Source organism: Heptranchias perlo, chromosome 2 (genome assembly GCF_035084215.1).
Source record: "Heptranchias perlo isolate sHepPer1 chromosome 2, sHepPer1.hap1, whole genome shotgun sequence".
In the NCBI taxonomy this organism is placed as follows: Eukaryota; Metazoa; Chordata; class Chondrichthyes; order Hexanchiformes; family Hexanchidae; genus Heptranchias; species Heptranchias perlo.
Genome location: NC_090326.1, coordinates 59661527 through 59687477, shown reverse-complemented (window position 1 = coordinate 59687477; position 25951 = coordinate 59661527). Strand labels below are relative to the sequence as shown.

Below are 25951 nucleotides of genomic sequence, written 5' to 3'. Positions count from 1 at the left end.
ATTTTTATTTTGTCTAAGTTTATGCCAACTCTCGGTTGAAGCTTGATAAGTTGCTGAGTGTGATGTAGACAGATATATATATGATATGAAACAAAGTGGAAATGCACAACAGGTTGGTCAGAATCTGAAAAAGAAAGCTAGGTTAATGTTTCGAGTGAGCTACAAAGACCCCAATATTTACGGGGTTGGGGGGGGTGGGACCTGGGAATGCGGAGGTTCTGCCGAATTTTTTTATTCCATTCCCCATTGTCCAGCCCGTCAGCGGTAGAATGCCACAGCTGGGGACGGTGCCCGGCTACCGGGAAACATTGCAGGCCGACGAGGGGTTGGGTAGGGGGTGGGGGTCAGACCAATAATTGGGAGGGATGGGGGCGACTGGGAAACATCACAGGCTGATGGGAGTGCGGGTCAGACCGGCAATCGGGGTGGGGGTTGGCCGGGGGTTGGGGGCGGCAGGACTGGGAAACATTGCGGGTTGGTGAGCCGGGGGGGTGGGGGAGGTGGTCAGACCGGCAAGCGGGAGGGACCGGGAACCAGGAGAAATTGCGGGGTTAGAGTGGGGAGTCGTCTGATCGCAGTAGAAGATTTGCTTGATGGGACGGGGGAGCACTCCTGCTCCTCCTGGCCCACAAGCGGTGCTATAAAAAGCACTTTCCCACCTCCCCTTAGCCGCTGGGTTTCCCGAGCCCTGGGAAACCCGGCTGACCAGCATTGATTTTAAATCGCTGCCAACATATCAGGAATCGAACCTCATTGACATATTATAATTACAGACCCGCCTCTCCAGAACGGGTTGCTCGGACGCCCCGAAACCCACTGCGGTTAAAACAGAAGCAGGCGCATTCGCGGTGGGTTGGAATCAGGTTTCGCAAATTTGACGATTTCCCCCCCCCCCCCCCCCCCCCCCCCCCCCAGCTAAACCCTCTCCTGCCCATCGTGGGGGGGGTTAAAATTCCCCCCAAATATTGAGTTCTTACTTCTACCAATCAGTTTTTCTTTTTAATCTCGTGTATTAGAAGCTTGATATTTTCTCTCAACATCATGAGAGGTACATTGTAAAGAGTTGGTCAATTCTGAAACAACTTTTTATTTCTTAAAAAGCAGTACAAGCACTGGTTCATTAACTTAGGGTTTATTTACTGCAACTTTAGAGTTACTGGAAAGTGGTTTCATATTGACACTAAAGTTGCAGTGTAAATCCAGAGTTGGGAACTAACCGGACCTCCCTAGAGGTAGTTTCACACTGCTTGGGTTTAACACCACATGGAAAGTAACGCCATTGCAGTGTCAGACTGGCTTTTAAAAGTGCTCATAGACACTTTTTTCAACCTACCCAGAGTTGATTTTAAATGTTTTCCGTATTTTCAAAACATTTAAATTTTAACTGCCATGGGGAGAGCAGCATTACACATGAAGTTCAGATAAAGGGTATACGTCCAAAACTTTAACTTGTCATTTCTCTTTACAGATGTTGCCTGGCCTGCTGTGTATTTCCAGCATTTGCTGTTTTTATTACAGATTTCCAGCACTTGCAGTTTTTATCTCCGTGTAAACGAGTTATTATCTGTCTGAAAGCCATACTGCAACTATAGGTCTCGGACTGCAGCATAAATGCACCCATCAAGGCCAGAATATTGAGTTCCTGGATCGTGTGACTTTTAAATCTGCTAACATTAATGAGGACAGTTTACAAACTGTGACCTTTAAGAATATTTCCATGCATTACTGCGCTGAATCTTCATTCGCAACCTGTCTTGAGTCTATTACAAAATATATTACAGTTTTTGTTTTAAAATATTTGGATACTGAAGTTGTTCAGACTTTGAATCCTAATACTTGGGTTTCACTATTTCAAACTCCTGATATCTTGGGTCACAGGATATATCGGCCTTTCAGTGCTGTGAGGAGAGTGATGCTACTTGGTTAAATGATATAATAAAGTGGAGGAAGTTACAGAGATGGGGATGAGAAGTTTCTTTAAAAATCACTTTTTGTATGTTTGAGTAGTCTCGCAGAAAGCTTTTGAAGACCATCTTATTGTAGCAGTAGATATTTGTAAACTATGGGAGGTGTTAGGTTTTTGGGTCTTTAATGTAGATATTTTTATTAGGTGTAACATCTTTGACTTCTCCCAGCACTAAGCCCTGAGTCCCCTAGGCAAGTCTGTGCTCCAGTTGAGCCAGAATGTGCCTTTACCTGCCCAACATCTAGGTAGCTTCTAATGAGCCCAGGGGTCATTCGGAGAATCCTCTTTATTATATTTTGGCTCACTGATTATACCACATGCCCTCATCTGATCTTCCTTGACTTCAAAAGGTGGTAAATACTATGCTGGACTGTGACTTAGGTTAAAGATTGCCAGAGAGATTTATTAAATAGTAAATGGACAAGTGGACAGAAGCAATAGAACACTAAATTTACAGTAGATAAAAGATTGATATTCCTACATTGGAATAAGGAAAATAACAAACAATCATGTTGATTACAATAAACTGCAATGTAAAATGGGCCTGGTATAAGGTCCTTGAATATTAATCTTTACATGGAGGTTTATTGCTGACTTATCCCGAGTCTTTCTGGCCTATCTACCTCTCTGATGGCTTTAGACAGTCTATTCAATTTGAGCTGTACAAGTTGAGAAATTGTTCTTTTTATGAAGCAAAGGAAATTTAAATATGTGTCTCAATCTTCAAATACAAATAAAACCCACAAGCTGCTTAATTTGAATGGAATGGCTTCACCCCCTTCCTTTGACATCTGGCCAGACACTATTCTATTCTATTCTGGATCTATTGTATTAAAACAAGCTGTACCATTTTTGGTGAGTGAATCTGGTTTTTAAACCCCATATGTATTATGACAAAGAAAAATGGCAATACCATGATACATAATAGATAAAATTGCTTCATTTTTGTCACACTGGACTGTAAGATATATAGGTTTATAATCGTGAAAATGTTCCTTAGTAATTATGAGGAATGTAATACTTTTGTGCTGTTATTGCTGAGTAATGGGACACTCCCCCACATTAGACATCTGCTAGAGCACCAAGCAGGCTTAGGTTTGGTATGTTTAAATGCAATATATAGCATGGTTAATTTTAGAGTAAGGCTCCCTTGCTTCACCAGTATGATGTCCTTCTTCCCACACTACTGCCTTGCATTTGCGCCATGTCTGATCCTTCCTGTTTCTGAACTATTCTTTACTCCAGTGCTACTTGGCCCTCCCAGTCCTCTGTGCACCTTGTTTCTCCTCTAATGTTTCATGGTGCTCATTCCTCTGCCAAATTAGTTTAAACCCTCCCCCACAGCACGAGTTAACCTCCCCGCAAGGACATTTGCCCCAGCTCTGTTGAGGTGCAACCTGTCCACCTTGAACAGATCCTTCCTATCCCAATACTGATACCAATGCCCCAGGAATCTGAAGCCCTCCCTCTTGCACCATTCCTCCAGCCATGCATTAACCTGTCTAATCAAACAGGAAGCAAATGCAAGGCAGTCGAAGATGAGTTCGGGGTGCATTTGTGTAAATGCACGTAGCGTGGTAAATAAGGTTAGTGAGCTGCAATCACAAGTCGCCACGTGGGATTATGATATAGTGGCAATAACAGAGACCTGTCTAGCAGAAGGGGAGGATTGGGAACTTAATATTCATGGCTACAAGGTATTCAGGAAAGATAGGGAAGGAAAGAAAGGAGGGTTGAGGGGGGTGGCAGTATTGGTCAAAGAAACTATTATAGCACTGGAAAAGGATGATGTAGTTGAGGGGTCAAAGACAGAATCTATTTGGTTAGAATTAAGGAACAATAGAGGAGCTATTACACTACTGGGTAGATGCAATAGGCCACCAAATAGTGGTAGTGGGAAGGAGATAGAGGAGCAAATTTGCAGGCAGAATACAGAAAAATGCAAGAACTATAGAGTAGTGATAATGGGGGGACTTCAATCATCCCAATATAGACTGGGATAGTAACAGTGAAAAGGGCAAAGAGGGGGACGAATTCCTGAAATGTATACACAAAAACTTTCTTGATCAATGTGTTTCCAGCCCAACGAGGAAGGAAAGTGCTGGATCTCGTTCTGGGGAATGAAGTGGGGCAAATGAAGCATGTTTCAGTTGGGGAGCATTTGGAGAACAATGATCATAATATCATCAGGTTTAGAATAGTTATGGAAAAAGGCAAGAAACAATCAAGCACAAAAATACTTAATTGGAGGAGGGCTGAATTCATTGAGTTAAAAAAGGATCTTGCCCTGGTGGATTGGAATCAAAAGTTGTGAGGCAAAACAATAATTGAACAATGGGAGGCCTTCAAGGAGGAGATGCTTTGCGTACAAAGTAGACACATTCCCACGAGGGGGAAAGGAAGGACATCCAAAGCTAGAGCTCCCTGGATGACTAAAGATACAGAGATTAAAATGAAGCAGAAAAAGGAGGTTTATGACTAGTGTAAGGTTCATAATACAGTAGAGAACCAAGCAAAATAAAGGAAGTACAGAGGAGACCTTAAAAAAGGGAATGAGGAGCAAAGAGAGAGTATGAGAATAGATTAGCGGCTAACATAAAAAGAAACCCAAAAGTCTTTTATAAATAAATAAATATATATATATATATATATAGTAAAAGCGTAGTCAAAGGAGGGGCAGATTAGGGACAAAAAAGGAGATCGTCTTGAGGAGGCAGAGGGTATGACTGATGTACCAAATGAATACTTCGCATCGGTCTTCACTAGAGAAGAGGATCCTGCCAATGTAGCAGTAAAGGAGGAGGTAGGAGCAATATTGGATAGCATAAAAATAGATAAAATAGAGGTACTAAATGGTTGGCAGTACTCAAAGTAGAAAAATCACCTGGACCAGATGGGATGCATCCGAGGTTACCGAGGGAAGTAAGGGTAGAAATGGCAGAGGCTCTGGCCACAATCTTCCAATCCTCCTTAGATATGGAGGCGGTGCCAGAGGACTGGAGGGTTGCAAATGTTACACCCATGTTCAAAAAAGGGGAAGAGAGGTAAACCTGGCAATTACAGGTCAGTCAGCCTAACATCGGTGGTGGGGAAACCTCTAGAGATAATAATCCGGGACAAAATAAATTGGCACTTGGAAAAGTGTGGGCTAATAAATGAAAGTCAGCACAGATTTGTCATAGGAAAATCGTGTTTGACTAACTTGATTGAGTTCTTTGATGAAGTAACGGAGAGGGTTGATGTTGTGTATATGGACTTTCAAAAGGCATTTGATAAAGTATCACATAATAGACTTATTAGCAAAATTAAAGCCCATGGGATTAAAGGGACAGAGGCAGTGTGGATAGAAAATTGGCAAAGGGACAGAAAGCAGAGAATAGTGGTGAATGGTTGTTTTTCAGACGGGAGGGAAGTATACAATAATGTTCCTCAGGAGTCAGTATTAGGACTATTGCTCTTTTTGATATATGTTAATAACCTGGACTTGAGTATACAGGGAATAATTTCAAAGTTTGCAGATGACTCAAAACTCGGTAATGTAGTAAACAATGTGGAGGACAGTAAAGACTTCAGGAAAACATAGACAGACTGGTGAAATGAGCAGATGCGTGGCAGATGAAATTTAACACAGTGAAATGTGAAGTGGTACATTTTGGTAGGAAGAATGAAGAAAGGCAATATATACTATATGGTACAATTTTAAAGGGGGTGCAGGAACAGAGACACCTGTGGGTGTATGTACACAAATCTTTGAAGGTGGCAGGACAAGTTGAGAAGGTTGTTAAAAAAAGCATATGTGATCCTGGGCTTTATTAATAGAGGCATATGCCCCAATATTAGCATGGAGGTGTGGGGGGGAGGCGATAGGGCGCATGGGTAACCAGCCCAATAAAATCTGTGTGCCCACCACGCGATCGCGGGTAAATTGGAGCCACTTAACGTGGCTTCCGGGTTTGGCGTCGGAAATCTGTGCAGCGGGCGGACTGTGCACCCGCATCACAGGCTGTCAGCTGGGGGAGCTCTATTTAAAGGGGCAGTCCTCCAATAGCTGCTACTGGAGCAAAAACCCAAATAGCACAATGGAGCAGTCCAGGGGAAAGGCTGCTCCTAGATTTCGTGATGCCTCACTCCAGGTGCTACTGGATGGGCTGAGAAGGAGAAGGGATGTGTTCTACCCGGCGGATGAGAGGAGGTGGCCTGCCTCTCACCAAGAAGGCCTGGCTCGAGGTGGCAGAGGAGGTCACCAGCAGCAGCAACATCTCCTGCACCTGGATCCAGTGCTGGAAGCACTTCAATGACCTAACTAGGTCAGCAAAGTGAGTGCACTTACTCATTCTCCTACATTCTGTCCTTCACATCACTGCCCCCACCCCCCAACTCATTCTGCACTATCACATCACTCCTCTCATCCTCAACTTACCTGCACTTCCTCAGCACTGCCTCACCTCCCCATTACCCACCCCACCAATGCCACTCAACCCAACCCTCATACAACATCATGGCTCTGTCTCATACTCACCCTCTGATGCATCTCCTTCACGGTCAGCCGCACTCAAACCAATGCATTCAGCGGTTGGCCACGTCACCATCACTCACTTACGCATCTGTACTTTCTCCTCTTATAAGAGAAGAGAGCCCAGAATGCACAGGAGGAGGGCAAGGACCGGAGAGAGTTCGCAACAGATAGTCGTCCTCACAGACGCGGAGCAGGAGGCACTGGAACTGAGCCACACCCTCGAGTGCCTGTTCGTCGGGGACGCCGAGACTAGCACCCGACAAACGTCTGGTGACAGAACTTTAACATTCAGGACGCACAATATGAATTGCTGTTAACATGCCTTGCCATCTTCAGCACCTCAGCATCTGTGATCATGCTTAATATTGCCTTCTGTTCTCGTACAGGGCCTTCAGCGACCGCTGTGACGGCAGAGGGTGATTCCTCAGAGGACTTGCCGGCCTCTGAGGGTGCATCGTCACATCTGAGCGAGCCATCCACCAGCGCAGATACACACACCTCGGTGGGTCCCAGTCCGCAGTTAGTTGGGGTCGCACATGGTGAGTTACCACACACACGTGAGCACGAGCAGACACTGGTGGCAGGGGCAGCTGTGGAGAGTCCACATCAGTGGGAGCACTCCTCTCCAGGCTCTGCTGAGCTGGACATAGATGCTGAACCCTGGGGGCCATCCTTTAAATGGAGAATGACCAAGGGGCAGCAGCACATTTGCGAGGTGCTGGAACAGGTACCACGCACACTCTCCACAGTGGATGGAGGAGTCCAACTCCTGCATGAGTGGAATGGTGGCACAGGTACGGGAAGGAATCTCTGAGATATTGTCACAGGGACGTGAGAGCATCTCTGAGATAGTGTCGCGGTTAAGTGCGGGAATGTCTGCGATGGAGGGAAGGCTAGCTTCCATGGAGCTTCAAGCACGGCTCACAAATAAGTCCATTCAGGCCCTGACAACGGCCGTTCGGACTCGGTGAACAACTTTCTGCCGCCTTAAACAGGCAGGCAGATACACTAGCACTGACCTTACAAGGTTTCACACAGGTCCTCCAAACTGCCGTCCAGCAGAGTGGTAGGAGTGGTGTGGGCCTGGCCCAGGGGAGGGATGATGGCGAAAGGGGACGTGGAAGTAGGGACGCCACTCAAAGCGCCCCCACGTCTCACCCGTTGCCCCTTCTCAACCAGTACCTACAATGCTGCCTCCTCTCCAGGTGGCCGAGTCTGCCCCTGCACAGGTGCAGGCGGAGCAGTCTTTGGAGGGGCCCTCACAGGCACCGAAATCCAGAGGGCGTAGGCCCAGAGCATCAAATTGGTCAGGGCATGAACAAGAGCAACCTGCCACTACCTCTGCTGCAGCTACAGGGAATACACCACATAGAAGTAGTCGGAAGCGAAAGGCAAAGGTTTTGTCAGCACAAAGGGGATGCACAAGGGTGTTTGATGGTTGGTCATTTTTTATTTATATTTACTTTTTGTTAAACGCGCATTAAATATGATTATTGTCACCACTACTGCCACGTCTTGACCATTCTTGACTGGCTTCTGTAATAAGGACTTTTCGTGAGGTTCACCATGAGCACCCAAACTTGATGCCACCCATTGGGTCACTCTGCAATGGGCAGTACTGTTTTGTGCAGGGAGGGGTGCTGCTGGTGTGACCGCTGCTCTATCCAGGTGGCGAGGACTGGACTCTTCACACTGTCCGATGTTAGGAGAACCATTCATGTATCAGTGACTCCCTGGCCTCACAAGCAGCCAGGTGAGCTGCTTTTCTGCCCCTGGGTTGCTCCTGCTCTGCCGCCTCCTCCTCCTCCTCAATGTGGGTGGCAGATGTGGATGGGGCCTCCTCAAGCGGCACCCCTCTCGTGCCATGTTGTGCAGTGCACAACACATGAATATAATGCGTCCCACTCTGGTGTGAATTGAAGTGCTCCCCAGAACGATCAAGGCACCTGAAGCGCATCTTGAGCAGCCCTGTAGCATGCTCAGTTGTAGACCTGGTAATGATGTGGCTGTCGTTATATCGACGCTGTTGTTCAGTGGTGGTGTTCCTCAGAGGTGTCATGAGCCACGTGTGCAGGGGGCATCCTTTGTCCCCGAGGAGCCAGCCCTTCCAGGTGATCGGTGCATGGAAGAGGGGTGGGATGTTGGACTTCTGGAGGATAAAGGAATCGTGGCAGCTGCCAGGGTATCTGGCATACACGTGAAGGAATCTCTTGCGGTGGTCACAAACGAGCTGAGTATTGATGAAGTGATAGCCCTTCCTGTTAATGAACAGTCCTGGCTTGTGTGGAGGTGCTCGTATTGCTATATGGGTGCAATCGATTATGCCCTGCACCCGTGGTAAGCCAGATGCAGCGTGGAATCCCACTGCCCTCTCCGTCTGGCTGAGGATGTCCATGGGGAAGTTGACGTAGTGTGAGGCCCTGCGAAACAAGCCATCGGTGACCTGCCTTATGTATTTATGTGCAAACGACAGAGAGAACCCGGCGATGTCCCCGGTGGCACCCTGGAAGGATCCAGAGGCGAAGAAGTTGAGGGCAGTGGTGACTTTGACAGCGACAGCTCAGGAGATGCTTCTCGGCCCAGCCGGGAGCAGCTCGGCATGAAGGAGGTTTCAGATGTCTGCGACTATATGGCGACTAACTGAGCCTCCATATGCACTGCTCCTCGGAGAGGTCCAGGAAGCTGACCCTTGGGCTATAGACCCTGTTGCGAGGGTAGTGCCTCCTGCGATGTTGCTCTCTCTGTTGTTGCCCTCCATGCTCTTGTGCAGGTGCCTGTGGCGCAGCACTGTGTTTGTGGAGCTCCACGTGGCGGAGGTGGACGCTATGCCTGGCGAGGCTGGTGATGTTGCTCGTCCTTGGCTGAAGTGATGAATGCAGCCATGGTGCCCCCGCATCCTGACAGTGTGAGTTTGAGGGGGTCCGCAAAGTAGGTAAATATGTTTGCGCAGCAGAGTTTTGGGTGGAAAGTAAGAATTTTGATTGGAAACACAAAGGTCTTGCAGACAAAACTTTGTCTGAAGTGACAGAGTGCCCTGCTGCAATAAATGAGGTTTTCTCCCCACCTGTCAAATAATCATTTGCATTTCCCACTGGCTGCTGGCTGAAACATGTCTGCTGGAACAGGGAGTGTTTCCCACAGCACGGGAAACACGCTGAGGATCTTTCAAAATTACACCCCTGCCAAAATGTTTACTCAATCAAGTATTTCAAGTACTTTAACTATCTGTCAAACTATGTTAATTATCATCCCGCCGGCTTTAATTGCTGGTGGGACTCCCACATTCGGGAGCCACGCGCACATCCGAACGCGTCAGTTGGGAACCCGGAAGTCAGTGGGTTTTAGCCAGGCTCTGAACCCGCTCCAGATTTCTACGATTTTAGGAGCCCCAACTCACCTGCTCCGCCATCCGAAAATCGGCCCTATAGAGTGTAAAAGCAAGGAAGTTATGCTAAACCTTTATAAAACACTGGTTAGACCGCAGCAGAATGTTGTGTTCAATTCTGGACACCACACTTTAGGAAGAATGTCAAGGCCTTAGAGAGGGTGCAGAGGAGATTTACTAGAATGGTACCAGAGATGTAAGGAATCTTACAACACCAGGTTATAGTCCAACAGTTTTATTTGAAAATCACAAGCTTTTGGAGGCTTCCTCCTTCGTCAGGTGAGATGAGAGACTTCAGTTATGTGGAGAGACTGGAGAAGCTGGGGTTGTTCTCCTTAGAGCAGAGCAGGGTAAGAGGAAACTTCATAGAGGTGTTCAAAATCATGAACGACTTTGATAGCGTAAATAACGCGAAACTGTTTCTAGTGGCAGAAGGGTCGGTAACCAGAGGACCCAGATTTAAGGTGATTGGCAAAAGAACCAGAGGCGACATAAGGAATCATTTTTTTTTATTACAGTGAGTTATTTTGATCTGGAATGCACTGCCTGAAAGGGTGGTGGAAGCAGATTCAATAGTAACTTCCAAAAAGGAATTGGATAAATACTTGAAGGGAAAAAATTTACAGGGACTATGGGGAAAAAGCAAGGGAGTGGGACTAACTGGATAGCTTTCAAAGAGCTGGCACAGGCATGATGGGCTGAATGGCCTCCTTCTGTGCTGTAACATACTATGATATTATACTATTCCTATACTCACTAGTGCCTGGCACTGAGACTAATCCAGAGGTTACTACTTTTGAGGTCCTACTTTTTAACTTCCTCCCTAGCTCCTGAACCTCTGACTGCAGGACCTCACCCCTTTTACCTCCTAAGTCATTAGTTCCCCCATGGACCACAACTTCTGGCTGTTCCCTTTCCCCCCTCAAAATGTTCTGCACCGTCTCAGTGATGTCCTTTACCCTGGCACCAGGGAGGCAACACTCCATGCGGGACTCAGGTCAACGGTTGCAGAAACGCCTGTCTATCCCATTGACTATCAAATCCCCTTCAACAACTGCATTTCTTGTCTCCACCCCCACCCCCATGCAGCTGAGTCTCCCAATTCATTGTGAATTATCCTGTTAATGTAGAAGCGAGGTTTGTAGTTTTTTTAGATAACTTTTTATGTGGGTATATTTTGAAAATATTTGCAACTTGCCACATGCTTAACTTGTTTAACATTCACCATTTCCATAAAAGTCAATGTATGCACTTACAAAAGCAAATTGGTGATTTCATTTTTAAAAAATGGTTGTTAAATTAATAAATGCTGCTGTATATATTCAGTTGAATGTTTCATGATCTTATTTGTAGGTAATGATATTCCCAGAGGGCACTTGTACTAACAGATCCTGTCTGATCACCTTCAAACCTGGTAAGACTATAATTTAATTGTTATCACTGGAATTTTAATAAAGCATAATGGACAAATAAAATGTTAAGAATATGACCACTCAGATTGTGAATTACCCAGCAGAACACTTTTGTTTGGGTAGTGTCTGGAGAGAGTATTTTACATTGTATAACACTGGAGTGAATGATTAGTGTTTGCAGTTCTGTCACTATTGGTGGAAAGAATTTGAGATGAAGAATTCCATACTAAGTACCATATTGGCATAACATTAAAACGTAGTAGCTTAAGAAATTTTTCATATGGGGTATTTAGCATATTAGCACAATACTGAACTTCTAAAAGAACAATTCTTCAGATTTAGGATTTGTGAATTGTGTTATAGAAACCCTCAGTTTTAACATCTATATTTGGTGATGCTCTTGGCTTAAAGCAGTTTTGTGTAGTAGCATCTAAATACTACAGTTAACATCAATGTGAATATATTAAAATAATATAGTTTCTTGTCCTGTTTATTTTGTGGAGCCACTTCAAAAAGCTGTAGTGTCTTAGAAACTCCAAAGCTGTGAAAACTACTCCCTTTACATTTCAGAGCAGTTTTTACAGCAGTTTTTACTTCAATAGCTATTCATGGACTATTGACTTAATTCTTTGATTGAATGTGGATTAAGAATATATGGATTTTCTTTTTCAAATGCGCTACTGTGTATTGGTCTGTGTTGGCATTTAACAATATTTCCAGTCAGCCACAGATTAATATAATAATGAGGCTGTGTCCAAATGTCCACTGGAACAGAAAAACTATATGCACGAGTGCGTGCAGTTTTTTTTAAAATTGTAATTCCTCTGTTTCCAGCTATCATACTTACCCAATGACTGGGGAAGGACCTACAAGTGCAAAACCATTTTGTTTGCCTACATGGGTGGGCTCAGCCGCTTAGCTTGCCTATGGACAGAAAAGATGGCTGCCTCCGATTGCCGTGTGTTTGTTGCTTTTAGATGTAGTACTACGTACAACGGTGTTGCAGAAACTACCACCTCTTTTGTGGCTGTCATTATCTCCAGCGACAGCAGCACCATTATAATTATTTTACAGTGCTACTGCTGTAATTGGGGCTGTTGTCAGCAATAGCACACTAGGGTAAATACACTATTAACTTTACAAGGGTGGTATGTTCAAAATCAAGTTCCATATAATTATAAGCATAATTTTCTACATATGAAATTTTGATTGAATTAATTTGTAATGTGAGGGAATGGGTCAAATCAAGTGAGTATGTCATGCAGGTCTTGTGCAAGTGGAATTAGGCTGGTTTGTTTCTGGCAAAAAAATCCATTTTATTCAAAAATGTTTTCCATTAATTTGAATTGGTAGAATTTGTTTGAAGTAATTCTTAGGCAGGAAAGTACACTTGTGGCAGTTTTATCTATGATATTTACTTTGTGATAACCTGTGTAAAGATAAGAGCTTGATTGTTGACTCTAGTTATAAAAGCTGCACAGGGAGCTGTACTTCAATAGCTATTCATGGACTATTGACTTAATTATTTGATTGAATGTGGATTAAGAATATATGGATTTTCTTTTTCAAATGCGCTACTGTGTCTTGGTCTGTGTTGGCATTTAACAATATTTCCAGTCAGCCACAGATTAATATAATAATGAGGCTGTGTCCAAATGTCCAATTTTTTTTAAATCCCATTGCTGACTTGTACATTCAGTTGGATAAATATAAGAATGCATTCCCCGTCAATTTCATTAGATGAGATTCAAACTTTGGTCAATTATCGAATAAATGCAAATCATTGGGACTCAAATACTTTTCAAACTTAATATTATCTATATTCGTTAAATTTGTCATAGTTATTATTTTGCTAAATTTCTATCCTGATTCCCAAACAGCAGTGAATTTAATACTCATTGTACATAAGTGCCAATATATTGACCTGATTAAACCATAACTTGTTTATGACTTTATTATTTAAGGATTGAAAGTTAAGCCACCCAGCCTTGAAAGGGTCCCTATGTGGTTAGCTGAACCTATCACGTGCCACTCAGTAGGGTAAAGTACTGTTCAGGCTAAAGGTCAATAAGTCAGAGTTTTTTTGTTTCTTGAAACTGCAGTTTCTGTGGAAGCTCAAGTAGATCAAGGATTGTTATTCAGCTTAGTTTTGAAGAATTTAGAAGCAGAAACTGCATTGCTCTGGCTGTGATGCAACCCATAGTCCAGATGTCTGCTGACACTCGGTGTCTAGGCTCACACTTGAGTAATGGTGAATTGAGTGAAGTACTGGAGGGCAATTGCATCTTTGGTAATTCCCCCAATAAGGAGTGAGTGCCTTTAGAAAAGGAGAGGAGAAAATTGTCAGAAGAAGAGGGGGAAAAATAGACTGTAAAATAGTTATTTTTCCACGTTATTTTCTCTTCAGGTGCATTTATTCCTGGAGTCCCTGTGCAACCTGTAGTCCTGCGTTATCCCAACAAAATGGTGAGTGTGTTTTTTTAAAAGTCAGTGAAAATCTGAATTTTTAATCCACGATATATGTTATGATTGCCTAATTTTTTTTAATTGTCTCGTTAAATTGTTTATAACAAATCATTGTTTAATAATGCTTCAAATAATGTTTCAATAACTGAAAACTGGTCTGTCCTAGTACTTTTCAGATTCCCAGAAAAAATTCTTTCTTGATTCTAAAACCTCCAATGACTATAGGAGTATAGCCTAGCTTCATAGTCTTTGGGTAACCAAGGAGTAAATTTTAACCCCCACGAATGGGTGGGTTGGGGTGGGTGGAAGGTAAAAATTGTAAAAAAAATACCTAAAACCTGACTCCAACCCGCCCACTTCTAGTTTTAACGGAGGCAGGTGAAGGGGCAGGCAGCCAACCCGCACCCAGGAGTCGGGTCAGTCAGTGAAAGCTTTTAAAGAGGCTATATGAGCCTCCATTTTGACAGCTTTTTTATTTTTAACTCCTGGGGGCCGGAAGTCACTGGCCTTCTGCTTCACGCCACGTAAAAGGAGGCGAGAAGGCCTGGATCAACAGGCAAGTGCCTTGATTGCACTGCTTGTGGGACAGGAGGAACAGGAGTGCTTCCTTCAGGCCCAAAAAGCCTACCCCGCAAATGTGATCGACCAACACCCCCCGCCACGATCACCGCCCCCCACCCCAGCACGATCGCCAATCCTCTTCATTGTTTTGGTCATCGTAAACGTGAACCTTCTAGTTGCAAACTCACTGACCAGTGGAAATAATTTTTTCCCATTTATCTTATCAAAACTGCTCATAATTCTCAACACATCAAATCACCTGTTAAGCTTCAGTTCTAGTGTAAAAGGCCCCAGTTTTTCTAGTATTTTTCTCATAACCTCTCATCTCTGGTATCAGCTTAGTAAATCTCATCTGTGCACTCTCCATGGCATTTATATTCTTCCCATAATTGGACACAATAATCTAACTGTAGCCTTAGCATTGATTTGTATAGGTTTAGCATAATTTCAAGCTTTTATTATAGATCAGTTATATTTGATTTAAAAGTCTGGAAGGGCAGTCCACAGGACTAACCTGGTGTTCTTTACTCGAGGTTGCTTCCCAGTTTCATTTAGACCAAGAAATTGGCTCACTGTTGTGTAAATCGCCGCATTAGTCAGAATTAATATTGTTTCCATTGTATAAATACTTGCTGAGTTCTAGTATTTCTCTGAAGAGAGCAGTTTAGGCAGTCTTGACGGTTTTTCTCGCTTATGGTGCAAGGACCCACGGCAAACTGGTGACCATGCAGCAGATAGCCAAGTGCATGGCTGAGTATATCCTACACTGGTACCGCCTTGCAGGAAGAAGCCCACTGATAGATTAAAGTTCATTCCATAGCTTCTTCCTGCGACCTCTCAACCAATTTTCATTTGAGCACCTACAAGACTGCCATGTGGAGCAATGTTCACACATTTACAAAGTATAATTGTCTAAATTTAACTGCAACACCGTAGGCAGATCAGTTCTGACAGTTGGGATTATGCAGGTACCTCCTGCTCCCTCTAAATTTGTTCTACTTTGGTACTCTCCTGAGATGTGGAAAAGAATTAAAAAAGAGGACCTGTTAAGATCTTCATTCATTGAGTGATGTGCATCCTTCACACACTGTGATCCCACCTATCTAATTTTGCAAGGGTTTAGTTTGGGGAGTGAAGTAAGTGATTAATTAGTTTTTGTTTAGCTTCAAATCAAAATGAACCAGCCCAATAGCACTGGTCCTGGAGTTTTGTGTAAGTGGGAGTAGGAAGACCACATGGGTGCCACCTGTCGGCATGATGACATTTACCTGTGCATACTCAACATGTGGTTTCCCCAGAACAAGCTCAGCTATACTTTTCTGCTACAAGGGATGTATCTTATTCAAAGGATGAAAAATCCCTACTGTAGTGTATTTAAATCTACTTTCCAGTTCAAGGACGATTACTAACAGGTAAATGGAATACTTGAGTCAAAAACCATTTGAATGAAACTACTATCAAAGAGAAATAACATACGAGCAACTAAGTCATAAACAGGTCATTGCAACTTTGTCCTTCCTGCATAGTTTTTTGCTATTTCCCCTATATCTAACTTTTCAAAATGGTGCTATTTTGACATCAGTCGTGGCTCAGTTGGTTAGCACTCTTGCCTCTGAGTCAGAAGGTTGTGGGTTCAAGTCCCACTCGAGAGACTGAGCACCAAAAATAGGCTGATACTACAGTGCAGTACTGAGGGAGTGCTGCATTGTTGGAGGTGCCGTTTTTTTGGGTGAGATGTTAAAACGAGGCCCCGTCTGCCCCCTCGGGTAGACACAAAAGATCCCATGGCATTATTTTGAAGAAGAGCAGGGGAGTTCTCCCCAGTGTCCTGGCCAACATTTATCCCTCAACCAACACCACTAAAACAGATTATCTGGCCGTTATCACATTGCTGTTTGTGGGACCTTGCTGTGCATTGGCTGCCTTATTTCCTACAATACAACAGTGGCTACACTTCAAAAAGTACTTCATTGATTGTGAAGTGCTTTGAGCCGTCCTGAGGTCGTGAAAGGCACTATATAAATGCAAGTCTTTATTTATTTCTTCTATTTCACTCTTTCACCATTGCACTCAATGTTTTGCCTTTAGATCCTAGTTTCTTATTGAAGTAGAAATAAAGCATAGCATTTTTCATGGCCCCCTGCTTTGCTGGGTTTTATGTTGAGGCAGGTTTTTTATGATCATTTAGTAATTGTCTGGTTAAGAATGTGTTATGCTAAAAATGTATCTTTTTAATCTAGCCGTCAGCAGGTAAAGCAACACTGAGGGCTCATTGATTTTTTTTAAAATTATTTATTTAAGCCAGCTTTATGCCCCTGTTATATAGAAGGACTTCCTTTAAACTTCTTGCTTGTAACTTGATGAATATTTTGGCTATCATGTCTGATGTAGTTTACTTTTGTTTTAAAGTATGCTCTACAGTGCTGCTCAGTGAGTGACTTGATAATACAGTTTAGGTTTACTGACCAGCAGAGTAGACCATTTTATTGGTTTCTTGGTGATGGTATTAAATGTTCCTGAATTTGGTTATTCCTGACTGAGGGCACTAACTTTGCAACTTGTTTTACTTACTTGAGTAGAAGATGAATGCTTTATGAAAAAATATAAAATTCAACCAGTTTGTGCAGGAACATACCCACAAATCTTACTTTAAACCAAGAAAATACTCAGCAAACTTGATTCATACATTATGTGCTGCTTTCCATATTTGATGCACTATAATATAGCAAAAGCACTACGTAATGGCTTCCATTTCATGGGAAATTTATTGTATATCCATTTGTACCCCATCTAGCCATAAAGAATCTCAAGTTCACTGTACAAGCACCTGGCTTGTGTTGGCATGTTATTTTTTGAAATTATTACAATGCTATGCACTATAGCAGCTAGACTTTAATGTCTGGCAGTATCATCGATCAAGGATCAATTTAAATTGATGAATAATGGAATGCATTAAACCAAGGCAGCTAAGCAGACTGAAATTTCTTCTTGATTTTTGCTTCTGAATCTACCTAAAGTTACTCCTGCTAAGATTATAGTATGTAGATATCAGATCGTTGAAATGCTTTCTAGTGCCCTGTGGCCATTTCAGATCATTCCTTTGCTGCAGCGTAGCTCCCTCTATCACGAATATTGGTTTGTTGCATTTTACATGCATAACTACAGAAATTATGCATTTCAGTTTTATTAAGGCCATAGATACGGCTGGTAACAACTAAGTGAATTTCTAGAGTAAAATTTATAACTATTTAAATAATTGCTGTTTCGGTCTGAAAATTAAACTAATTTACCTGTCCCTGCTACTTTCCCCTTTCCCTTTACCACTGGTCATATCTCCTCCCCATCCCTCTCCCACTCTAGCCCTTAACCTCTCCCTATCTCTTTAGTTATTCTCCCATTTCCCACCACCACCCCTCCCCCCCAACCTTGCCTGCCCAAAGCTCATCTTGTCGGTGTGACCTACCTCCTGTCCCTGAACACATTCACACAAAACTCCTAATCCCCTAACTTACTTATGTGCGCCCATTGCTAGCTGACATAGTAAAAGGTTACCTCTCCTTGGTCATTGTCCACCTTGCTTTCAAGAGCGCCGTCATCACCCCACTCCTCAAAAAAGACCCTCTATCTTGCTAGCTATCATCCTATTACCAACCTCCCAGTCCTCTCCAAGGTCCATGAAAGTCTTGTTGCCTCCCAGATCTGTGCCTATCTCTCCCACAGCTCTGTTTGAATCCCTTCAATTGGACTTTCACCCCTCTGAAAGTATTGAAATGGCCCCAACCAAGGTCACACATAATCTTTGTAAATGACAGTGGTGCATCATTCCTCCCAGACCTTACTGCAGCCTTTGAAGCAGTTGAGCACAATGTCCTCCAAGACCTGTTCATCATTGTCCAGCTTAAGGAGACTACCACTTGGTTCCACCCTTAAATACCCAGGACGCTAAATTGGGCCGTGTAGTGCCCGTTCTTTCAGCACTACATGGCCTCTCCGACATCCAAGATGGCGTCTTGGAGGCACACACACGTTTCCAGCGTAACGTGCGCCAGACGCCATCTTGGTATAGGAGTTAGTGCAGGCGCAGATAACGAATGCTGAAATCATGTAAAATAGGGAGAAATGGCTTCAATCAGTGTGCAACGCTGATTTAAAGTGATAGACACCATTTTGGGACTTAACGCTCAACTCAACGCACAGTCTTAACCCCGACCATCTGAACGTGTCTTAGAGTGCCTGGAAGAGCCCCCATTAGCGCTATTTAAAGGGATCATGCAGGATTTACAGGTTAGTGGCTGGATTATTGCTTCTGGCTGCCGAGACATTTGTAACTGTTTTTGGAGGTCTCCTACACTTGAATACTAGAACGCGGTGACATAGCCTAACATTTAGAGCCAGGATGTGCAGGAGTGAAGTTAGAAAATGCTTCTGCACACAGGGTGGGAGACGTTTGGAACACTCTTCTGCAGACGGCAGTTGATGCTAGCTCACTTGTGAAAGTTAAATCTGAGATTAATAGATTTCTGTGAACCAACGGTTTTAAGGGTTATGGCGCTAAGGCAGGGGTGTGGGGCTAAGGCGGGTATATGGAGTTAGGCCACAGGTCCACCATGATCTCATTGAATGGCGGAATAGGCTCGAGGAGCTAAATGCCGCTGCCTCTTGATCTACGCCACGTTCTCCTGCAAGAAAGCGGGACGTGTGTCTGGGTGATGTGCCTGTCATGGTTGAATAGCTGCCAGTGTGTGTGGCCTGTGAGTTGTGGGTGGGCAGCTTGAAATAGTGGTAATGTGTAAAGGTGAGAGGAAGCATCTGGTTGGAAAAGTTGAGTACTGATGGAAAGAGTTTGTTGGTATGTGGGTGAAGGGATGTGTAGTGCATGGTGCTGTGGATGCGGCTAGTGGTACAGTTGGTAGGAGACGCCACTTGACAGTTGACCTCACTCACCTTGACTACTCATGTCAAAGCATTGAACTTCTCCTGCACTGCATCCATGTTCACGATGCTGTGCGCCTGGCATTGACGTCCCCTGCTGCCTCCCACTGCCTTTTGCATATATGTTTGGAGGGACATATAGGATGTCCCTCCTTCTGTCCACCTCTTGCACCAAGGTCTTAGTGCATCAGCAGAGAACCTTGGTCCATGCACTCTCGCAGGCCAGGTACCAACTCAGATCGGCAGATTGGTGAGGTCTGGCGTGCAGATTGGAGGATGTGGGATTTAGTAGTGCGCAACTTTTATTCAATGTTTTAACATAACTCTGATGTGGAGATGCCGGTGATGGACTGGGGTTGACAAATGTAAGGAATCTTACAACACTCGCTCACCTGACGAAGGAGAAAGCCTCCGAAAGCTTGTGATTTTCAAATAAAACAGTTGGACTATAATCTGGTGTTGTAAGATTCCTTACATTTAACATAACTCATCAGTGTGTAAACATAGGGATGTGACCTGCATTTGTGTTTTACCTGTGCGATGTCTGATCTCGGTTCAGACTCCGTGCAGACAGAAGACTGTTATTTTCAGCAAACAACAGGTACCAGCTATCTTTAAGAGATTTCTTAGAAACATCCTCCCTATAAGAGATTGAGCTTCTTCTGGTGTAGAAAGTGCGAATTGCATTGATTCTATGTGCAAGGCCTGGAATGGGATGCTGATTGCAGGTAAGCCCTCCGGTGGGCTGAAACTTGCATCCTGCCTGCGCATGGGCCATTGAGCGTGGGGTAATAGCACATCACGCTACCTGCGCCCAAAAACGGCCCCTAACCAAATTTCTCCCCCCACCCCCCAGAGCTTTAATCTCCAGCAACGGCTTCTCCCACCACCCCCATACCATCACCTATGGAGTTCCCCAAGGATCCATCCTTTGTCCCTTCCTCTTCCTTATCTATATGCTGTCCCTTGGCAACATTATCCACAGACATTGGGGCCAGCGTCCATATGTACTATGGTGACAGCCAGCTCTACCTCTTCACCAGCACTAACCAGAGTCCTATAAAGGATAGACTGCATCTGGAGTACTGCGTCCAGTTCTGGGAACCGCACCTCAGGAAGGATACGTTGGCCTTGGAGCAGGTGCAGCACAGAGTCACCAGAATGATACCGGGCTAAAAGGGTTAAATTGAGGACAGGTTGCATAGACTAGGCTTGTATTCCCTTTAGTATAGAACATTATGGGTGATCCAATTGAGGTGTTTAAGTTGATTAAAGGATTTGATAGGCTAGATAGAGAGAAACTGCTGGGAGAGTCCAGAACAACATTTTCAGTCCCCTCCACAAGTTCTGTACCATTGCCACTGACTACAACCTCCTCTCTGGCCATTATCTCAGGCTAAACCAAACTATTCGCTATCTTGGTGTCCTGTTGAATCCCAAGCTGAGCTTCCTATCCCATATCCTCTTCTTTGCAAAGACTGCCTACTTCCACCTCTGTCACCTCACCTGCCATCACTCCTACAACAACTACAAGAACTTGCATTTATATAGTGCCTTTAATGTAGTAAAATTTACCAAGGCACTTCACAGTGTTATCAAACAAAATTTGATATTGGGCCACGTAAGGAGATATTAGGACAGGTGACCAAAAGCTTGTTCAAACAGGTAGGTTTTAAGGAGCATCTTAAAGGAGGGGAGAGAGGTAGAGAGATTTAGGGAGGGAATTCCAGAGCTTAGGTCCTAGGCAACTGAAGGCACGGCCGCCGATGGTGGAGCGATTAAAATTGTGGGGTGCGCAAAAAGCCAAAATTGGAGGAGCGTAGAGATCTCGGAGGGTTGTAGGGTTGGAGGAGGTTACAGAGATGGGGAGGGGCGAGGCCATGGAGCAATTTGAAAACAAGGATGAAGATTTCAAAATTAAGGGGTTGCCAGACTGGGAACCAATGTAGGTTAGTGAGCACAAGGGTGATGGGAGAATGGGACTTGATGAGAGTTAAAATACAGGCAGCAGAGTTTTGGATGAGCTCAAATTTATGGAGAGCACAAGGTGGGAGGCCAGCCAGGAGAGCATTGGAATAGCCAAGTCTAGAGGTAACAAAGGCATGGATGGGGGTTTCAGCAGCAATTGAGCTGAGGCAGGGACAGAGCCGGGTAGGTGGAAATAGGCTGTCTTAGTGATGGAGAGGATATGGGGTCAGACGCTCAGCTCAGGGTCAAATAGGACGCCAAGGATGCAAACTGTCTGGTTCAGCCTCAAGACAGTGGCCAGGAGAGGGATGGAGTCGGTGGCTGGGGAACAAAGTTTGTGGCGGGGGCCGAAGATAGTGGTTTCAGTCTTCCCAACATTTAGTTGGAAGAAATTTCTGCTCACGGACAGCACCTCCCAAACCCGCGACCTCTACCACCTAAGGACAAGAGCAGCAGGCACATGGGAACAACACCACCTGCACGTTCCCCTCCAAGTCACACACCATCCCGACTTGGAAATATATCGCCGTTCCTTCATCGTCGCTGGGTCAAAATCCTAGAACGCCCTTCCTAACAGCACTGTGGGAGAACCTTCACCACACAGACTGCAGCGGTTCAAGAAGGCGGCTCACCACCACCTTCTCTAGGGCAATTAGGGATGGGCAATAAATGCTGGCCTCGCCAGCGACGCCCACGTCCCGTGAACGAATAAAAAAAAATCAGAGGCAGTGGAGTGGTTGAGAGAGATGGTGCTGAGGTAGAGCTGGGTGTTGTGAGCATATGGAACCTGATGTGTTTTCGGATGATGTCGCTGAGGGGCAGCATGTAGATGAGATATAGGAGGGGATCAAGGATAGATATAAGTCAGCCCATCTGCCATTGAAACCCTCATTCATGCTTTTGTCACCTCCAAACTCAGTAACTCCAATGCTGCCGCAGCTGGCTTACCAACCTCCACCCTCTGTAAATTTCAGCACAACTGAAACTCCACTGCCCATATCTTATCTCACACCAAGTTCTGCTCGCCCAACACCTTTCTACTTGGACCTACATTGGCTCCCAGTCCTCCAAGCATAAAGTTTAAAATTTTCATCTTTGCACTTAAATCCCGCCATGGCCTCGCCGCTCCCTATCTCTGTAACCTCCTCCAGCTCTACAACCCTCCTCCCCTGAACTCTCTGTTCCACTGACTCCAGCCCTCTGTACAATACCTTCACCCCACCATTGGCAGCCATGCCTTCAGCCACCTAGATCCTGCTCTCTGAAATACCCTTCCCAAATGCCTCTGCCTTTTTTTTAATTCGTTCATGGGATGTGGGCATCGCTGGCAAGGCCAGCATTTATTGCCCCATCCCTAATTGCCCTTGAGAAGGTGGTGGTGAGCTGCCTTCTTGAACTGCTGCAGTCTGTGTGGTGAGGGTTCTCCCACAGTGCTGTGGTAGGGAGTTCCAGGATTTTGACCCAGCGACTATGAAGGAACGGCGATATATTTCCAAGTCGGGATGGTGTGTGACTTGGAGGGGAACGTACAGGTGGTGTTCCCATGTGCCTGCTGCCCTTGTCCTTCTAGGTGGTAGAGGTCACACGTTTGGGAGGTGCTGTCGAAAAAGCCTTGGCGAGTTGCTGCAATGCATCCAATGGATGGTACACAGTGCAGCCACGGTGCGCCGGTGGTGAAGGGAGTGAATGTTTAGGGTGGTGGATGGGGTGCCAATCAAGCGGGCTGCTTAATCCTGGATGATGTCGAGCTTCTTGAGTGTTGTTGGAGCTGCACTCATCCAGGCAAGTGGAAAATATTCCATCACACTCCTGATTTGTGTCTTGTAGCTGGTGGAAAGGCTTTGGGGAGTCAGGAGGTGAGTCACTTGCCACAGAACACCCAGCCTCTGACCTCCTCTTGTTGCCACAGTATTTGTTTTTGTTATTCATTCATGAGATGTGGGTGTTACTGGAAAGGCCAGCATTTATTGCTCATCCCTTATGTGGCTGGTCCAGTTAAGTTTCTGGTCAGTGGTGACCCTCAGGATGTTGATGGTGGGGGATTCGGCGATGGTAATGCCGTTGAATGTCAAGGGGAGGTGGTTAGACTCACTCTTGTTGGAGATGGTCATTGCCTGGCACTTGTCTGGTGCGAATGTTACTTGCCACTTATCAGCCCAAGCCTGGATGTTGTCCAGGTCTTACTGCATGCAGGCATGGACTGCTTCATTATCTGAAGGGTTGGAACTGAACACTGTGCAATCATCAGCAAACATCCCCATTTCTAACCTTATGATGGAGGGAAGGTCATTGATTAAGCAGTTGCAGATGGTTGGGCCTAGGACACTGCCCTGAGGAACTCCTGCAGCAATGCCCTGGGGCTGAGATGATTGGCCTCCAACAACCGCTACCATCTTCCTTTGTGCTAGATATGACTCCAGCCACTGGAGAGTTTTCCCCCTGATTCCCATTTACTTCAATTTTACTAGGGCTCCTTGGTGCCACACTCAGTCAAATGCTGCCTGGATGTCAAGGGCAGTCACTCTCACCTTACCTTTTCATCTCCTCATCCTCCTTTCAGTCCCTTCTTAAAACCCACCTCTTTTGGTCACCCCTTTAATAGCTCCCTCTTTGGCTCGGTGTCTGTTCCTTTTTCTTCATACCTCTATAAAGTGCCTTGGGACATTCTTTTTTACATTTAAGGTGCTATATTCTTTCATTGTTAACACAGATGGAATGTGCCACGATGTATAAAATCATACATTTACCTACTTCTGGTTAAAATATGAAACAAGAAAAGGCTTCTTTGGCTTGACGAGGCCAATATTTATACAGAGTAATTAGGTTGTTCATACACCCTATCCAGCCTCATAGCAATCTCCTAGCAAAATTTCAGCTGAGTTTCCTTCTGCCCATCCTAAACCCAAAGTTAACTGAGCAAAACTTCAGACAGCCTGTCTAACCGTGCACCCTTCTTTATTAATAGTTGACTGATCGTATTCCTTTGCATGTAATTTCTATGGTTCCATCAGGCTGTACAGTACATTCAAGCATCTCTACCAGTGTCTACCTCTATAAACCTCAAACCAGTTTGAATATCTGTATATCTACCATGTCCAACCTTCAGTAAACAAATATTGTGAACCAGATTTTCTTTTTTTTAAATTCTAGGATACAATCACTTGGACATGGCAAGGACCTGGAGCGTAAGTTGATTTCATTTCTGTTCGTTTTTTTTCCTCATCAGTAAATTGATATGTATTTGGTACATAGACCCTTCTCAAGGTTTTAAATGGAAGATATCAGAAATGAATAAGATTAAGGTTTTTATTGAATTCTGAAAGGTTACTCAATTTCTTGGTTTATGGTACATTACAATTTACATTATACGGTTCTTGGAGGTACACAACAGTGAAGATTTAAGAGTTGGCAAGACTTGATGGTGGGGATGAAGTCAGTGGGTCAGGGGCTCACTGAATAATGGGTGAAGGCAGGGTTTGGGCAATGTGTACCGTCTTGATAAGGTGAGTGGGGAGCCTCCGCACTGAAATGATAGTTTCAGGGTACCTTTGACTGAAAGGAGGGGGCGGGCTCCATCTTACGGTGTTTGCTCAATTCCATGCACAGCCCATTTACCATTTATTCAAAGTGGCAAATATCCAGTAGCTGCTTTACCCATATGTTCTCTGTAGAGGAGGAGTGAGTTGAGCACATCATCATACCACTAAAAGCCAAAACAGAGCAAACACTTGACAAGTAATGGGCACTATGTTGCCCTGCAAAGAAAGTGAGGATAAAAGAGCAACTATAGGGACTTAGAATATTTTTTTTGTTTACTGCAGTGATTGATGGCTTAGTTCAAAATCATGTTACAAATGTGAGTCTTGCATGATTTTTTGCAAAGATATTTTCAAAGTATAAAACTTAACTCCACATCAAACATTTTCTACATAAAGTGCTCTTTTTGCAAAGTAATCCAAAGAAACATTTCATTGTTTAAACTATAGTTGACTCATTGTATCTTCTTCCTGCATCATTCAATACAAGATATTATCCAGAAAAGAATATCTCGTTGTTTTCTAGAATGACAGAGTGGAAAGGGTCTGGGTTGACGGAAAAGATGTATGAAAGGATGGGGATTAGAAAGTGGTCTGAGAAAGCTCTATCAATATTAGAGATCTCAGTGGTCACAAGGCCCCATGTAATGAAGCAAGTGGGGGAGTGAGGCCATCAGTTTGGAGGGTGAGGTTGAGAGAATCAAGGAGGGCAATCAAGTCGGTGAAGTTGGGTCTTGGGGAGCTAATTTAGGGATTGAAATTGCTAGGGTCTATGTCACTCAGTGCAGGAACCGAGAGTGGATAGGATGGAGAAAATTTCAGTGAGGAGCACACCTGGAGGTTTAAGCACCTGGTGCTTGAGGATTTTGAAGAAGAGGTTGGCTGGAAGATAAAAAGAACAAGTTGCTCACAAGCTGAGGCTATACTGTAGGAATAGGATAGGCCAAAATGGTATTGGCGTTTAGACAGGATGACATGTCGGGGGTGAGCCTCAACGAGGAGGAAATGAGTGCCATTAGTAAGCCAAGTCTCAGTAAGGCTTCGGATGGCAATATGCTACTTACTAGTGAGGGAGTGGACATTTTGAAGGGAGGGAAACACCTTTCAATGGCTGCTGACAAACAACAGGAGAAGAAGGGGAATGTGTACTGTATGATGTCCAAGCTAGAACAGGAAGAAGCTGTGGGCCCATCAAGGAGGAACAGGAAC

At 44.5% G+C, this 25951-nt stretch overlaps 1 protein-coding gene across 1 annotated transcript in view; it reads left to right on the top strand.

Moving 5' to 3' along the window:
- Nucleotides 1-25951, top strand: part of LOC137339595 (lysophosphatidylcholine acyltransferase 1-like) — a 183706-nt gene that overhangs the window by 108888 nt on the left and 48867 nt on the right. The window contains exons 5-7 of the mRNA XM_068001907.1: nucleotides 11221-11281; nucleotides 13687-13745; nucleotides 24357-24391. Of these exons, the coding sequence (XP_067858008.1) occupies nucleotides 11221-11281; nucleotides 13687-13745; nucleotides 24357-24391 (155 nt within the window). The remainder of the gene's footprint in view (nucleotides 1-11220; nucleotides 11282-13686; nucleotides 13746-24356; nucleotides 24392-25951) is intronic.